Consider the following 18,836-nt stretch of genomic DNA (forward strand, 5'->3'; position numbering starts at 1 on the left):
GGTGTTTAGCCTGCAACCGGATGTGACGAGTCTGCAACCGGACGTGACACCACATGCAACAAAGGTATCAAAATTATGGCAACGTTTGATTTTACGTGAGTTAATTCCCGGTAGTACCGGCGGAATTCGGTCGATGCCTACAAAAGTATCGAATTCGATACCATCCCTAGTCTGGACACTCTCCTAATACAACAGTTAGGGAAAACGCTTCATATGGCACAAGCCAAATTACCTGCAAGTACAAGTCACATGTTCAAAAATAAATTGGCAAGTTGAGGTAGAAAAAAGTGGTGTTACTTGGTGTGAAGAGTTTAAGAAATCTAATAAGCAATGTGTGCAGATGCCAGGATGGAGTGTTGCCAGGTGGAGCCGCGCTACACCATCGAGCAGATTGACCTCCTCCAGCGTCTGCGCCTCTCCGGCATGACCAAACCTCAGATCCTTCACGCTTTGGAATCTCTGGAGAGGCTGGACCCAGACCACCGCGCACCTCACTGTGACTCCCACCATGCTCCTTCCGACAACAACAACAACACCACCACCACCGCCGCCACCACACCCGCCCTGGCCGCTCCAGCTCCCACCTCGTCCTCTTCGTCGTCCACCTCATCGCTTTCCCTGGCGTCGGCCACCACGCAGACCTCCGGGCTAGACGGCGCCGCCCTGTCCCCCAGCAACAGCTTCGAGGCCTCTCCTCCGCCGCTATACCCCCCCGCTGTAGCCGTGCAGCGCTCATTCAGCTACGACATGGTCGGGGAGGAGGAGTGGGACCTGGAGGAGAAGGTGGAGGAATACATGAGGTGAGTAAGGTCAGGGAGGAATTAGCAGTAAGCGAGGATGAGTGGGAGGGAATCAAAGAACAGACAAAGACTATTATAACATCAGGTAATGGCAGCTGAGCTCCCCAGAGCTTCAGCCCGCACCTCCACAAGTGTGGTTAATTCAGGTCAGGTGTATTGGGATGGCCGCGGAAAAGAAGACGGAGTAAGTTGAGTATGGCAGTGTTAAAGTTTCTCTCCCAACTGTCACAGGAGGGATAGCAACCTGGTGAAAGAGGAGATCAAAACCTTCCTCAACAACCGCAGAATCTCTCAGGCAATCGTTGGACAGGTTACAGGTGAGAAAATACACTTTCTTAAAATTACTTTCTGACATTTTGTAGGTGTTTTCTAATGTAAGTTGTCCCACATTGTGTATTTGACAAAATGTAGCCTTTCTGGAATTTAGACTATTTAAAATTTTTAAGTAAGCCCTGATGGGAACATTTTGTTTTGTCCAACGTTATATCGCATTGCATACAAGGTAACAATAAGGAGTGGGACATGAACATTAGCCACACTAGCATAGTTACGTGAGCTCCAGTGCAGTAGGGATGGCTACCGTTCACAATGTAACTGATGAGGGACCCGTTCCGGTACCTCGGAATTGATACCTGTCAGATTCAAACACTGATGACATCTATTAAACAGACAAGAAGCAAGGAATTAAACAGAGACAGAATTCAATTTAGCTCATTGAGAAGAAACGTCTGGGCTGTACTCTTTGTACAGTCTTCCACCACGCTCTGACGAAAGATTGTACACCTCCTCTTTTATTTGTACTTTCCCTGATTACATGGCAACATCTGTTTCTAAAGGGACGGGGGCCGTAAACAGCCGCTGACTTTGGTCACAAAACAGTTAAAAGAAAAGGTACCTGGAGGGGGGTCAGGTCCTGCTTCCTCTCCGCTTTGTAGATCTCGGGTCAAGACAAAATCTTCCTGTGGATTACAATAGATCAAAGAAACCGACACCTTCATGTCACTTCCCTACCTACACAGTGGAGTTTTACAAGCCCTTTGATTGGTAAGATCAAAGACAGCTTTTGTCTGCTCGCCGGGAACTAATTGAAAAACAAAGTTTTGTGATAAATTAGATTGAATTATTCTGACAATGCCTTACCAGTACCGTTAAATGCTTTTGTGTATTTATAAATATTAATCGTTTTGATCATAAAATCTAATTTTTATTGCAACATTTAAAAATGAGCTGATTATGATCATTGTTGTCCAGTTGTGATATCTTGCTTTAATATTGGCATATTATCATTTGCAAGCATGACGTTAAGCTGCTATTACAGTTGCAAGTTCAAGATGTTAAATGGCAGTAGTGTTTAGTTTATTGCAACTAGATTGCTAGATTGCCACTATACAGTATATGTAGTGAAGGGTGTGATCAATATGACATTATCATATATACAGTATGACATCATGGTAATTTTGATTTGCAACGATGCATATCTTTTCTTGAAAAAGCTAAACAAATGTTTAATGTATATTAAACGTGTTATTACTTATTAACAATAATATATAATCTTTCTTATATTATCAGATCAAAATCAGCGTTATTTGCCAAGTATGTTCAACACACAAGGAATTTGTCTTCGTAGACAGTGCTCGCTTTGTTCAATACAATTTCAATTGTAGCTCTTTATTGTAAAATGTAACACAGGCTACAATATATTCTGCCCTACCTAAATGCTGGAATTTAGTTTGCCAAATATGAAAACAGTCTATTGAATTTGAGATTTGTTGATATTCTCCACAATTAAGTCACTGTAAAAGTAACCACACTAAGCAAAGTACATTATATATATACAGTATATATACAAATTAATATATATAACACAAATTAATATACATAACACAAATTAATTGCACATACAGTACATGTAGGTGTTACGTTACATGAAATAATTTAGTGTGGAATAAACTGAAAAAGCAATACAGTTAAGCAGGATAAAGGTTGGCTCTCATGCCAGTAGCTTAATGCTAATGCAAATGGGGAAGCTCATTGAGATGTTAGTAAAAAATTAGCATGGCTAATCGCCGGGCACAAAGAAACAAACATTCACATGTATACGTACGTACAATTTACAGTCTTCAATGATGTTAACATGCATATTTTTAGGATGGCAGAGTAAGCCGGAGTAACTGGAGAATATTCCACATCAATGTGGAATGCGCTCTCAACAGGTATAAAAGAAAGGGCATCTCTATCTTCCTTCAAAACCGCAATAAAAGTACACCTCCAGGCAGCCACAACCCTAAACTAACACCCTCCCTGGATTGTTAATAATCAAATGTAAACAATCAAATGCAGATACTTTTTCCTATGCCTTCTGATATCTCTCTCTCTTCTTCTTCTTCTTCTTCTTTTTCTTTTTCTTTTTCTTCTTCTTCTATATCCGACCAAGTCAGACCTACACTGTTACAATATCCATTTCTCTGTTCTCAATTGTTGATGACTGATGATAACAACCAAACCTAACCCCCCTCCACACCCCGGATTGTAAATAATTCAATGTGATTATCTTGTGTGATGACTGTATTATGATGATAGTATATATCTCTGATAGTATATATCTGTATCATGAATCAATTTAAGTGGACCCCGACTTAAACAAGTTGAAAAACTTATTCGGGTCTTACCATTTAGTGGTCAATTGTACGGAATATATACTTCACTGTGCAACCTACTAATAAAAGTCTCAATCAATCAATCAAACCCTACATGCACGCATGGGAACATGCACACACACACACACACGTTCAAATGGAGGTTCAGAGACGCACACGCCGTAAAGTTAAACCTAGTGTATACTCTCGCGTCGTTATTGTCGGTAGCAATGTCGAAAGAATTAGGGTAGTTTACACTGACTTGAACAAGAAATGCATTCATTAACTTGAAATATCTTTCTCTTCAACTTTCTCTCCTTACTTTTGCCGGGTGTCAACTACGTTTAGGTGCGCAACCAGTTGCAGCGCTCCTGACAGGCGATTGAGTTAATTAGTTATTTTTTATTTATTTATTTTTTCAAAATAAAGCATAGAGGAACATTTTTATTATATTTGAGAAGTTTTTCCAGACTTAGTATGGCCCATAGTACATAAATGGTAGACGATATCAGTTTATCGATTCATATAATGTATTACCGTATTTTTCGGAGTATAAGTCGCTCCGGAGTATAAGTCACACCAGCCGAAAATGCATAATAAAGAAGGAAAAAAACATATATAAGTCGCACTGGAGTATAAGTCGCATTTTTGGGGGAAATGTATTTGATAAAACCCAACACCAAGAATAGACATTTGAAAGGCAATTTAAAATAAATAAAGAATAGTGAACAACAGGCTGAATAAGTGTACGTTATATGAGGCATAAATAACCAACTGAGAACGTGCCTGGTATGTTAACGTAACATATTATGGTGAGAGTCATTCAAATAACTATAACATATAGAACATGCTATACGTTTACCAAACAATCTGTCACTCCTAATCGCTAAATCCCATGAAATCTTATACGTCTCTTACGTGAATGAGCTAAATAATATTATTTGATATTTTACGGTGATGTGTTTATAATTTCACACATAAGTCGCTCCTGAGTATAAGTCGCACCCCCGGCCAAACTATGAAAAAAACTAAGACTTATAGTCCGAAAAATACAGTGCTTAAATTTGTATGTAATTCATGTATATATTTTTCATTATTATTATTATTATTAATTTTTTTTAAAAATTCATTTATTTTTGTGGTGTTGGGAACTGACGTGGCGGCGACACCGTGGGTCCTGTAGCTGGCCGGCCTGCCTTGGGGGCGTCCGGTGGTCCCTTATTCCCTGGGTACCGCACCTGCTGTTTTGGGCTGGGCTTTTTGGGTGGTTGGGGCCGTATTTTGCCTCCCGCACACACTGGGAGACAAATATAGTGTACATGCAATGCAAACACACGTACATACATATATACTGTATATACAGACATGTAGGGGCAAATAAATGTCATGCCCCCTCAAATCAAAATGTTTGAAGTTGAGAAAGTACATTTTAATATACAAAACATTTTTAATACAAGTTGACAAAATTATCTGCAGTAGCGGAGAAATCAGCTGAAAAAAGAGACACGCTACAACACTCGAATTATATAATCTTCCCTCTTTTCTGTACATTACCTATATCAGGTTCCGCTAGTCTGCGCATACACACACACACACACATCCCTCCCCTCAGCCCTCAGTAAACCAGTGTTTACGGATTAAAAACGAGACTAAAAGTTGTCAGAAGCAAAATCTAATCATATTTAATATTGTCATGTAAATGGATGGGACAAGTTCAGAATATAGCCCATCACAGTTCTTGATTAGTGTACAATATGACTGAGGGTGGGAGTTAGCGACGAAGGTGGGCCATTCAGATGCTTTTCCTTCTGAGATGAGGACGTTCAAGTTGAATTTCTTACCGGCATCGCCAAAACAAAAACGTGTTCTACATCATAATACGTGAACACCTGGGATAAAGTGAAGAGGACACATTTTATTTTTGACTCTATATGTTTTATGATGCCATCAGCATGCGAGCCATTGATCAGGACATTGACAAACTGTAAGTTAAAGCTGTGTGTATTTGCTGTTTCAGATGTTCTGTCTAAATGAGCTGTTTGGTCGGAAAAAGTCAGTTGTCGTTCCTGTTTGAACTGATGAAAACGAATATGTAGGATACCATTATTTCCTCACGGTGCAGGTGACTACATTCTTACTGGTCAGAGAACACAATGAAATAAATATGATTTCCAAAGAACAGGGGAACTGTTGACTCCCTGTAAATTAGTACAGTAAAAACACAACTTGGAAAAAACATTACTATGTCTAGAGTAGGGTTGAACGGTATACCGGTATTGGTGTAGTACCGCGATACTAATGAATCATATTCGGTACTATACCACCTCGTGCGTCATGACATTGCTGGGTTTACGAGCAGAGGAGCATGTTCGGCAGCGCACAATCACAGAGTACATACAAGCAGACTGTGTGTAGACAGAAAAGGGAGAACTGACGCATTTTGGCTTAAAAACTAACGATAAAGGTGAAGTTATAACACTGAAACGCCCTCGGGAAGAGGTGCTTTAAGACATGGCTAGCTAGCTATCGACTAAAGTCCAGCCGCAGTCGGCAGTGTTTTAGCTCCTTCTAAATAACTAATCCTCGCCTCCACGGCGACAAAAAAAGTATGTTTCTTACAAGTATCATCCCTGCAGGACAAGGAATAGCTAAACATGTTTCACTACACACCTTGGCTCACCGGCATCAAAATGTAAACAAACGCCATTGGTGGATCTACACCTGACATCCACTGTAATGATACCAAGTACAGGAACGTATCTAGTCGATACTACTATGATTACATCGATATTTTTTAGCATCACAAAATCTTTTTTTGTTTCTTTTAAATGTATATTACGTTTATAAACTCAGGAAATATGTCCCTGGACACATGAGGACTTTGAATATGACCAATGTATGATCCTGTAACTACTTGGTATTGGATTGATACCCAAATTTGTGGTATCATCCAAAACTAATGTAAAGTGTCAAACAACAGAAGAATAAGTGACTATTACATTTTAACAGAAGTGTAGATAGAACATGTTAAACGAGAAAGTGAGCAGATATTAACAGTAAATGAGCAAGTAGATTAATAGTTCATTTTCTACCACTTGTCCTTAATAACTTTGACCAAATAATATAATGGAAAATGACACAATATGTTACTGCATATGTCAGCAGCTAAATTAGGAGCCTTTGTTTTCTTACTTACTACTAAAAGACAAGCTGTCTAGTATGTTCATTATTTTATTTAAGGACAAAATTGCAAAAGAAACATGTATAATTTTCCGTAAGATTTTTTGTTAAAGTAAAGCCAATAATGCCATTTTTTGTGGTCCCCTTTATTTAGAAAATAATCCAAGTATCGAAATACATTTTGGTACCAGTACCGGTACCAAAATGTTGGTATCGGGACAACATTAGTCTAGAGTGTAGGCTGTGTAAATAAGTGGAGAATACGGAAACTTTGAGGCATGATGCAGCTGACCTGATAAACTAGTTTGAGAAGAATACTTTTGTATTATTCATAAGACTACTGTACATTTTTAGTTTTGTAAATATTGACTGTTTTATGTAAAGTCGTATGGTACAAGTTATCTAAAGGTTAAATTCAGTTTAAAAATTAGGCCATTAAGTTAAGATAAATGGTATAATGGTTGGTAAAATATTTATTTATTTATTGCATTATTTATTGTAACTTTATTTTTTAGTTTCCCCCCTGAGAGATTGCCACGTTATTGTGGTTAAGAGCTACCAGTAGGAGCCTAATCTTCATGTGGCACACCCACATTGTACAGGTGTCAAGTGTACAGTGCAATCCTTTTCTCCAGGTTAGAGTTGGACACATAGGTACTGATTTACTAAAGGTTTGCATGTACTAAAACATGTGCAAAGCTGATACCACACGCAACGCTGATCTACTAAACGTGTGCAAAGTGAATTGTGTCTCTTAAGTGAGTAGAATAAGGCGTGCAATTCATTTTGCGTCTATGTCTTCATTAATATGCAAAATATATGCTGACCATCAAAACGACCACAATACTGGGAGAAGGAAATGCAAATATAATTATCTACCACGCGCAACGTGATTTATCAACACTTATCAGCGTTTTGCGAGCACAATTTTGTGTTTTATTTAGTAACTGTGCAAACTGACAGTTCCACGCACGGCTGCAGGATCAGTGCTCGTGCTGCACAAACAGACAATAGACCAGTGGTTCTTAACCTTGTTGGAGGTACCGAACCCCACCAGTTTCATACGCGCATTCACCGAACCCTTCTTTAGTGAAACATTTAAAATTCAAGACAAAGTTATATGTTTTTGGTAACACTTTAGTATGGGGAACATATTCTAAGTAACAGACTTAAATTTTGAGTTTTTTGGACACTAGGGGAACATATTCTAATTAACAAAGACTTAATTTAGAGTTATTTGGTTAGGGTTAGAGCAGTGGTTCTTAACCTGGGTTCGATCGAACCCTAGGGGTTCGGTGAGTCTGCCTCAGGGGTTCAGCAGAGCCTCCGTCGCTGAGGTCAAGACACACCCAACTCATCGTGTAAATAAAAACTTCTCCCTATCGGCGTATTATGGATACCCCCAAACAATTTTCCCTCTAATTTTCCATCTGATTTGCAGGTGTGTAAGTTCATGCACTGTGTTTGTGTTGTTCGTTGAACAAGGTGATGTTCATGCACGGTTCATTTTGTGCACCAGTAGAAAAACATAACTTTGTCTTGAATTTTAAAAAAATATTTTTTTTTTTTCACTAAAGAAGGGTTCGGTGAAGGCGCATATGAAACTGGTGGGGTTCGGTACCTCCAACAAGGTTAAGAACCACTGGGTTAAGGGTTAGGGCCAGGGTTAGAGGGTTAGGGTTATAATAAGGCCATGCCGTTTAAAGCATTAATAAGTACTTAATAATGACTAGTTAAGAGCCAATATGTTACTAATTTGCATGTTAATAAGCAACTAATTAATGGTGAATATGTTCCCCATACTAAAGTGTTACCATGTTTTATTAGTGGTGCACAAAATGAACCGTGCATGAACATCACCTTGTTCAAACAACAAAACCAACACAGTGCATGAACTCACAACAAATTACACACCTGCAAATCAGTGTGACTTCTGCTGTTGCCGTATCCGTAATACGCCGATAGGGAGAAGTTTTTATTTACACGATGAGTTGGGTGTGTCTTGACCTCCGCCGAACCCCTGAGCCCGACTCACCGAACCCCTAGGGTTCGATCGAACCCAGGTTAAGAACCACTGCAATAGACAGATGAGAATCCTTGGATGGTCAGAAATTTTAAAAAAAATTGACGTATGGTCTATTCAGCAACGTCATTTTATAATCTTATAGCTGCTACAGGACTTAAAAGGCTGATTAAAACAAATTCAATTGATGCGTTTTGGTGTCCTTTAGTATTTTTTAATGACTTTCGTTTTTTTCACATCGAATATATCTTTTAAATATATGAAAAAACGTATTAAAACATGGTGTCATTGTAGATGCACTGCTTGTAAAATGCCCATAAAAAGAGGTAAATGTGTCCTGCATGTTTGAAAACATAACAAAACATCACAGGTAAATAGCATGACACCATGAATGTGCAGTAAATGATCGAGTGTCTCTGGTGATGCACCGTATAGTATACACAAAATCATCATTTAAATATGGCAGTCTGCACCACTTTACAATTGTACACACAGTTTTAGTAAATACCACACGACACCCCAAAAAAAGGGTTGCACGATTTACTGAATTATTTATATAAATTTGGCTGACCATAGTTTTTAATACTATTGTTATATCGTTATACTGTATATGTTATATATTGATGACACATTCTAGCTGTGTCTGCAAATTTCCTCACACAATGTAGCGTTCACCCCCCCACCCCTAGTGCAATGCCACTTCTAAGTCAGCAATCCTCACCTGTTCTTTAGGAGGATAAATGGTGAAGAAGGAGCAGATTTGTATACTGGGATAAACAGAAAGTAGTTCCAACAAAAATAACTACAACTTGCACTTAATTCACTAAGTTCCAGTACTAAGTACAATCAATTATTTCCTTCTGTCTTCAGGAATCAGCCAGAGTTACATCTCCCAATGGCTGCTGCAGCAAGGCCTGGAGATGAGCGACTCCAAACGCAGAGCTTTCTACCGCTGGTACCTGCTGGAGAGAAATAACCCAGGTAATCACCGCCAAAAATGAAGAATTATTCAGTTTTAACTGTAAATTTAAGCTTGCAATCCTTTCTTGACACCCTGCATGTGGATTAAGTTGTGCTAAAAGTTCCCCTTACACACATTGCTTCTTCCTCCCATCCTCTTTTGCTTTACCCCCCACAAGCTTTGCTGTGATACTGGAGGTACTCCGGTGCTGGTTTTCCCCTCCCACAAACGGGCTGATACTAACAGTAACAACTCTGCAGTGGTTGCGATCCAACGCGGCTACGGCGCAGGTTCATTTGGCTGACGCGACAAAAAGAAGCAGTGAATTCTCATTGGCTTACGCGCACGATAGCAAATCTCTTTCATTTGTCTGCAATCCTAACCCCGCGGCCCGCCTGACCCCTTGGTTCTGTCCCGACTGAAGGGCCCAGGTGGAGCGAAAACCAGCACAGCGTGAGTCCCACGCCCAGGGCCAGGGGAGGGGACAGAGACGGGCTGGTGGCGGGGGCCAGCGGCAGCCTCCCCAACCCAAACACCAACCTCAACCCCAACTCCAACCCCGTGTGGAGCAGGCAGAGAGAACTGCTGATGCATTTGCTGCCGTGGTACACTGCCGCAGTCCAGCCAGGTAACCCTGGACCCCCTCAGACCCTGGTACTGGATCACCCCAGGAGACGCCTGCATGTCCATTTATTTCTTGGACTTGTGAAGACACAATTGTAGTCACAGATCTGATCATGTTTTGGTTTCCATCAGGCGCTACTTTGTCGATGCGATCAATGGTGAAGGAGGAACCGGACTGGCGGACAGGCATCATGGTCGGAGACAGGGCAGGCATAGTCAGTGCGCCTTTGAGGCTGCGTCGAGGAAGCAGGTTCACCTGGAGGAAGGAGTGTCAGTCCATCATGGAGAGGTGAGCAGCTCTTCTATTTCTTAATGACCCCTTCTATGTGTCATTTAGTGCAGGGGTGTCCAAACTTTTTCCACTGAGGGCCGCACACTGAAAAATTTAAGCATGCGGGGCATTTTGATATATTTTCTTTTCAAAATCATTAAATTGTATAAAAAATGTTTTAACTAGTGCCCAAACTTTTTCTCTCCAAAGGCCAAAGTGAAAATGTGCCGATGTTTCGTGGGCCAAATGGCGTTTTTTACGATGTAACAGCACCACCAGTGAGGAATTTAGCCTCATATCACCATGTATACAGTAAGTTGTGTGTGTAATCCACATAACATGCAACTCTGCATCTCTGATGTACAAACCCCAAAACCAGTGAAGTTGGCACGTTGTGTAAATCGTAAATAAAAACAAAATACAATGATTTGCAAATCCTTTTCAACCTATAGTCAATTGAATAGACTGCAAAGACAACATACTTAACGTTCAAACTGGAAAATTTTGTTATTTTTTTGCAAGTATTAGCTCATTTGGAATTTGATGCCTGCAACATGTTTAAAAAAAGCTGGCACAAGTGGCAAAAAAGACTGAGAAAGTTGAGGTATGCTCATCACACACTTATTTGGAACATCCCACAGGTGAACTGGCTAATTAGGAACAGGTGGGCACCATGATTGGGTAAAAAAGCAGCTTCCATGAAATGCTCAGTCATTCACAAACAAGAATGGGGGCGGGGGTCACCACTTTGTCAACAAATGTGTGAGCAAATTGTCCAACGGTTTAAGAACAACATTTCTCAAGGAGCTATTGCAAGGAATTTAGGGATTTCACCATCTACGGTCCGTAATATCATCAAAAAGTTCAGAGAATCAGAAGAAATCACTGCACGTAAGCGATGATATTACGGACCTTCGATCCCTCAGGTGGTACTGCACCAAAAAGCGACATCAATGTGTAAAGGATATCACCACACGAGCTCAGGAACACTTCAGAAAACCACTGTCAGTGACTACAGTTAGTAGCTACATCTATAAGTCTGAGTTAAAACTCTACTATGCAAAGCGAAAGCCATTTATCAACAACACCGAGAAACGCTGCCGGCTTCCCTTGGCCCGAGCTCATCTAAGATGGACTGATGCAAAATGGAAAAGTGTTCTGTTGTCTGACGAGTCCACATTTCAAATATTTTTTGGAAACTGTGGATGTCGTGTCCTCCGGAACAAAGAGGAAAAGAACCATCCGGATTGTTATAGGCGCAAAGTTGAAAAGCCAGCATCTGTGATGGTATGGGGGTGTATTAGTGCCCAAGGCATGGGTAACTTACACATCTGTGAAGGTATCATTAATGCTGAAAGGTACATACAGGTTTTGGAGCAACATATGTTGCCATCCAAGCAACGTTATCATGGACGCCCCTGCTTATTTCAGCAAGACAATGCCAAGCCACGTGTTACAACAGCGTGCCTTCATAGTAAAAGAGTGTGGGTACTAGACTGGCCTGCCTGTAGTCCAGACTTGTCTCCCATTTGAAAATGTGTGGGGCAATATGAAGCCTAAAATACCACAACGGAGACCCCGGACTTTTGAACAACTTAAAGGCCTACTATGATGAATTTTTTTTATTTAAACGGGAATAGCAGATCCATTCTATGTGTCATACTTGATCATTTCGCGATATTGCCATATTTTTGCTGAAAGGATTTAGTAGAGAAAATCGACGATAAAGTTCGCAACTTTTGCTCGCTGATAAAAAGAACCTTGCCCCTACCGGAAGTAGCGTGACGTCACAAGCGGTAGTGCTGCTCACAATTCCCCGTTGTTTACAATGGAGCGAGAGATATTAGGAGCGAGAAAGTGACGATTACCCCATTAATTTGAGCGAGGATGAAAGATTTGTGGATGAGGAACGTTAGAGTGACGGACTAGAATGCAGTTCAAGAGATATCTTTTTTCGCTCTGACCGTAACTTAGGTACAAGCTGGCTCATTGGAATCCACACTCTCTCCTTTTTCTATTGTGGATCACGGATTTGTATTTTAAACCACCTCGGATACTGTATCCTCTTGAAAATGAGAGTCGAGAAGGCGAAATGGACATTAACAGTGACTTTTATCTCCATGACAATACATCGACGATGCTCTTTAGCATGAGCTAACGTGATAGCATCTGTCTTAAATGCAGATAGAAACAAAATAAATAAATCCCTGACTGGAAGGATAGACAGAAGAACAACAATACTACTATCAGGAGACACCGAACCAAACACTGGACATGTAAATACACGGTTAATGTGTTTTCGACGCCTGTCGAAGCCTAGCAATGCTGTTGCTAACGACGCTAACTTAACAACGGGACCTCGTCAGAGCTATGATAAAAACATTAGCGCTCCACCTACGCCAGCCAGCCCTCCTCTGCTCATCAACACCCGTGCTCACCTGCGTTCCAGCGATCGACGATGCGGTCGGCGGCCCGGAGCCGTAGGAAGTCCAGGTGAGGTCGCCGGCGCTAGTGTCTGCCATACAACAAAGTCCTCCTTGTTGTGTTGCTACAGCCAGCCGCATACACCGATCCCACCTACAACGTTCTTCTTTGCAGCCTCCATTGTTCATTAAACAAATTTCAAAAGATTCACCAACACAGATGTCCAGAATACTGTGGAATTTTGTCGAAGAAAACAGAGCTCTGTGTATTGTGTCCATAAGGGTCCAAACACTTCCGTGGACCTCGCGACGTCACGCGCATACGTCATCCTCCAAAGGCGTTTTGAACCGGAAGTTCCCCGGGAAATTTAAAATTGCACTTTATAAGTTAACCCGGCCGTATTGGCATGTGTTGCAATGTTAAGATTTCATCATTGATATATAAACTATCAGACTGCGTGGTCGGTAGTAGTGGGTTTCAGTAGGCCTTTAAGCTGTACATCAAGCAAAAATGGGAAAGGATTCCCCCTGAAAACCAGTGTTGGGACTAACGCGTTACAAAATAACGCGTTACATAACGCGTTACTGTAACGCCGTTAGTTTCGGCGGTAACTAATCTAACGCGTTATTTTTTATATTCAGTAACTCAGTTACCGTTACTACATGATGCGTTACTGCGTTATTTTACGTTATTTTTTATGTAGTATCGGCTAGAAACTGAAGATCTGAGTGTGTTTTGTGGCAGCGCTGCGGTGGAAAATAAAAGGCGTACGTGCTTTGTGTGGGTGGGGGCGGGGGGGGACTCCCATACCGTAGTTGAGGAGCGCAGGGGAGAAGTTCCTTCGGGGCTAACAACCTTCACTTTACCCGGAAGTGGTCTTTACAGCTGAGGGTGAATGACGAGGCCGGCGGTTTGTTGCAACTTTGTGACTTTATTGGACGCAGCCATCCAGCAAGCTAGAGAGAGCACCAGCAAGCCCTCACTTCTCTCGCCCACTCACTCACTGACGTCCCTCACCCACATGCTGTCATATCTTAAAGGGCCACACATACACGCACACACATAAACGCTACTATCATAACAACTAACAAGACATCAAGGCGAAGCCAAGAGTCGATTTTTTTAACAAGGAGAAATTCTCAATACTTTTCTTTTGTCGACCACAAAGAAAATAACATTTTAGTTAAATGTAAGTTGTGTCTTGGATCAAAGATCCTATCTACTTCAAGTTCAAGTTAAAGTGCCATTATGTTGCAGCTATTTAAAATAGTTTTGTCAATTTTTTCTGGCCAGAAACAAATTGGCCTTTGAAACATATCTTTGTCTTTGTGTGTTGTATGTAGACCACATTGTTTGTGTGTTGTATGTAGACCACATTGTTTGTGTGTTGTATGTAGACCACATTGCTTAGCAGAGTTCAGTGATGCAAATGCATGTCAAGTTGATCAACACATTGTATTATTCTCCAGTGCAATAACAGTACTGAAATGAAGGCTGAAGGGCATTAATGGGAGCTTTTAAAAAAGAAAAGAAAAAAAGAAGTAACTAAGTAGTTACTTTTCAAAGTAACGCATTACTTTTTGGTGTAAGTAACTGAGTTAGTAACTGAGTTACTTTTGAAATGAAGTAACTAGTAACTATAACTCATTACTGGTTTTCAGTAACTAACCCAACACTGCTGAAAACCTTCTAAAATTGCTCTCCTCAGTTCCCAAACGTTTACTGAGTGTTGTTAAAAGGAAAAGCCATATAACACAGTGGTAAAAATGCCCCTGTGCCAACTTTTTTGCAATGTGTTGCTGCCATTAAATTCTAAGTTAATGGTTATTTGCAAAAAATTTAGTTTCTAAGTTCGAACATTAAATATCTTGTCTTTGCAGTCTATTCAATTGAATATAAGTTGCAAAGGATTTGCAAATCATTGTATTCTGTTTTTATTTCCAAATTACACAATGTGCCAACTTCACTGGTTTTGAGTTTTGTACATTTTTAACCTCAAAATATTCAAAAAGGTAATTTTCTGCAGATTTTCGCCATTTCCAGGTTTTGTTCAGTAACTAGTTCCTTCTAGATATTTCATCTGATTGCTTTCAAATGTTAACCAGACAGATTAAACATATGAAGGATACTACATTCTGAAGCGTTTAGGTGTTCATTTTAGGACGTGGGCGAAGCGTAGCGACCAAGATTATCCTTTTCTATAGCGCGTCAAAAAGTCATAACATTACCGTAGAGCAGGGGTCTCAAATTCAAACGCAACTTGTTAGCGTGTAAAAACTAAATCTATATATTTTACAATTTAAAAAAAAAAAGGCAACTCAGGCAACAACATTTTTGAATAAAATTAACGGTGGATTTGTACACCAAACTACTGTAAATTGAAAAACTGTACCACTATTGTTTTTTCTGTAAAAACTCTGGTAAATGAGCTACCAGTTTTTTACTGTAAAATCTATGGCCATTTTTTTCACAGTGTACTATGAATTGAAAAACAGTACTACTGTTATGTGAGCTGCTACTTTTTTACCGCAAAATCTATGTTCTCTGTTTTTACCGTGCATTACTGTAAATTAAAAAATAGTACCACTGATGATTTAACGGTAAATTTCTGGTGACTGAGCTGCCAGCTTTTTACTTTATCTATTGACTTTCTTACAGCGTAGACTTGCGGACACTCCATCGATGATTGTGCAGCTCGAAAGCTGTCAGTATGAAAATGTATTACATTTGGCCGCCACTCTTTGTTAGCAGGCCACACAAAATGACACAGCAGGCCAAATTTGGCCTGCGGGCCCCTCTTTGGGCATCCCTGCTTTAGGACTCCTCTCAAGTTTGGTCCCAGGGACCCAAAATGGTTTCAGTCATAAAAATGTCAAAAACAAGTCTTATATTATTTTTATTTCTTTTCATTCAACGCTGAAATTTCTAGGTCAACTTCAGGTCTGTCTGTCGATATAAAGTTGTTTTTTTAATGTTTTAAGAAAACCTTGTTATTTGTGGCAAAAACACAAAATATGCAATATTTTCCCCCAAAAAGGTGTTAAAGTAAATTATTTGATGGGAAGTAATTGGAAGCCTTAAATATGTCAATAATGAATTTATGAAATTTTTATTTTTTGTGCAATGATAGTTTTAAAAAATCCCAATTAAAATTATTGGGGATCCAAAAGGGCCTCACTCATAAAAGTGTTACAAAATAATACATACATTTTTATTTTTTTACTTTCAACACTTAAATCTCCAGATCGTCGATTATAAGTTTATATTATTTTTCATGTTATTTTCTTGTTTTATGCCCTTTTTTGTCAAAGAAAACTTTATTATATGGCAAACACACAAAATACGCAATATTTTCCCCAAAAAATATTTCTAAGTGGAACATTTGATTCATAACATTGATTTTGATTCCTTATAATTTTTTAAGCAATGACAGCTTTAAAGAAAAAAACAGCCTGCATGGCAGTTTTGTGTTATGAGAGTCAACATTGCAATGTTTCTTGTTACATTTCACCTGTTTGCTATTTTATTCCACTTTTTTATGTTTTAATTTACAACATTTTATAGTATTTTTAGAATGTGCCACAGGTCTTTAAAAAATTAGCTGCGGGCCCTTTGGACACTCCTGCTTTAGTGCCGTACAGTTGCTTTCGCCTCTTTATGAAGCATTTTTTTATTACCTCTGCTTCTCTGAATCACACTCGACTTCTCTCTGGGCCGCTCAGAAGGATGCTGACAAAGTAGCCTCGGTCCCACCCACTGTGTGCAATTGATTTGTGCATTAGAAGCGTGCAGTAAGTACTAGGGGCACTCACAATAATAAGACCACACGGGGCACTCGCACTCCCCGCTCACCATCAGTGCCACCACATTACATAACGCCGCTGCAGTGCCGGCCCCAAGGAGCTAGTTTGAACCCAAGGACGGACGTCTGTGTCAGACACTCACTAGTGGCCTAAATGTGATTTTCTTACAGTTTCTTCGTGGAGAACCAGTATCCCGACGAGGCAAAGCGGGAGGAGATTGCCAACGCCTGCAACTCAGTCATCCAGAAACCAGGTGCTTAAAGACATGGTTTTATTGTTCATACACTCTTGTTTTCAGCCTGTGTGAGATCCAGGGAGGATGTTTGTGGAAAAAAAACTAATAGCTATGATGTAATCTTAATGCATTTTACTGTCCTCCGCTAACCTGAGTTCCTAACAGCATTTCACGCACACAAACCCACCTCATCCAGATGTATTCATACAACAGCAAACGACATACCATGCACTGTCATGATTAATTCAGCATAGTATCGCAAATTACCTTTAAAAAAAATTATGCCCTGGTAATTCCTATCAGAAAACATATGTCAATACACACATGATACCACAAAATACCCTTGACTATATTTATCCTTATTTTGAAATTAATAGAAGCAAACAGCATACCATGTATTGTCATGTCTAGAGATGTCCGATAATATCGGACTGCCGATATTATCGGCCGATAAATGCTTTAAAATGTAATATCTAAAATTATCGGTATCGGTTTCAAAAAGTAAAATGTATGACTTATTTAAATGCCGCTGTACGGAGAGGTACACGGACGTAGGGAGAAGTACAGAGCAGTTGCGTCTCCCAGTCATACTTGCCAACCCTACCAATTTTCCCAGGAGATTCCCGAATTTTAGTGCCCCTCGCGAAAATCTCCTAGGGCAACCATTCTCCCAAATTTCTCCCGATTTCCACCCAGACAACAATATTGGGGGCGTGCCTTAAAGGCACTGCATTTGCGTGCCGGCCCAGTCACATAATATCTACGGCTTTTCGCACACACAAGTGAATGCAACGCATACTTGGTCAAGAGCCATACAGGTCACACTGAGGGTAGCCGTATAAACAACTTTAACACTGTTACAAATATGCGCCACACTGTGAACCCACACCAAACAAGAACGAAAAACACATTTCGGGAGAACATCCGCACCGTAACACAACATAAACACAACAGAACAAATACCCAGAACCCCTTGCGGCACTAACTCTTCCAGAATGCTACAATAGACACCCCCGCTACCCCCCTTTCCACCCTCCCCACAACCACCTCAACCCTGTCCCCCCAACCCCGCCCACCTCAACCTGCTCATGCTCTCAGGGAGAGCATGTCCCAAATTCCAAGCTGCTGTTTGGAGGTATGTTAAAAAAAAATAATGCACTTTGTGACTTCAATGATAAATATGGCAGTGCCATGTTGGCATTTTTTCCATAACTTGAGTTGATTTATTTTGGAAAACCTTGTTGCATTGTTTAATGCATCCAGCGGGGCATCACAACAAACTTAGGCATAACAATGTGTTAATTCCACGACTGTACATATCGGTATCGGTTGATATCGGAATCAGTAATTAAGAGTTGGACAATATCGGAATATTGGATATCGGCAAAAAAGCCATTATCGGACATCTCTAGTCATGACTATTCCAGCATAATAATGAGTGTCAATAAGCAGTATAAATACCATGTAGTCTGCTAATACTGCTTGTGGCCCTCTTAGATATAGCACATTGGGGGTAAATAGCATACCTTGCTCCGCCGTGACCAGGAATGTATACCAGGAACCTGTAGGATTGTTACGATTCTGGTCGCTATTTGTTATAAGTTACATTTTTAGAATACCACCAGCTAGCTTATGTTACCATTAGTGGTTTAACAGAAAATATTAGGCCTGTCAAATGATTGTTTGAATTGTGGAATTTTGATCAGTCATGATTAATTACAGGTGACTACTTGCTTGCATAATTAAAATGTGTTTTTAAAAAAAATTCAATTTTACTGTCAGAATGTCATCCAGAAACATTTTTAAATGCATATAATTTATTTGTACAAAACTTTTTTTTATCTAAAGTTCTTTCAGGCTGTATTTTGGAGTGAAATTT

At 40.0% G+C, this 18,836-nt stretch overlaps 1 protein-coding gene across 5 annotated transcripts in view; it reads left to right on the top strand.

Moving 5' to 3' along the window:
* The window catches only part of zgc:91944 (uncharacterized protein LOC436941 homolog), a 31,399-nt gene that overhangs the window by 5,653 nt on the left and 6,910 nt on the right, over positions 1–18,836 (top strand). For 4 of the 5 annotated variants that reach the window (XM_062047493.1, XM_062047492.1, XM_062047494.1 and 1 more), the window contains 6 exons: positions 341–800; positions 1,032–1,117; positions 9,510–9,620; positions 10,025–10,228; positions 10,357–10,513; positions 16,893–16,975. In XM_062047493.1, the coding sequence (XP_061903477.1) occupies positions 341–800; positions 1,032–1,117; positions 9,510–9,620; positions 10,025–10,228; positions 10,357–10,513; positions 16,893–16,975 (1,101 nt within the window). The remainder of the gene's footprint in view (positions 1–340; positions 801–1,031; positions 1,118–9,509; positions 9,621–10,024; positions 10,229–10,356; positions 10,514–16,892; positions 16,976–18,836) is intronic. The other variant, XM_062047495.1, reaches the window with a different exon arrangement.

The sequence above is a fragment of the Entelurus aequoreus genome, linkage group LG05 (genome assembly GCF_033978785.1).
Source record: "Entelurus aequoreus isolate RoL-2023_Sb linkage group LG05, RoL_Eaeq_v1.1, whole genome shotgun sequence".
Classification (NCBI taxonomy): domain Eukaryota; kingdom Metazoa; phylum Chordata; class Actinopteri; order Syngnathiformes; family Syngnathidae; genus Entelurus; species Entelurus aequoreus.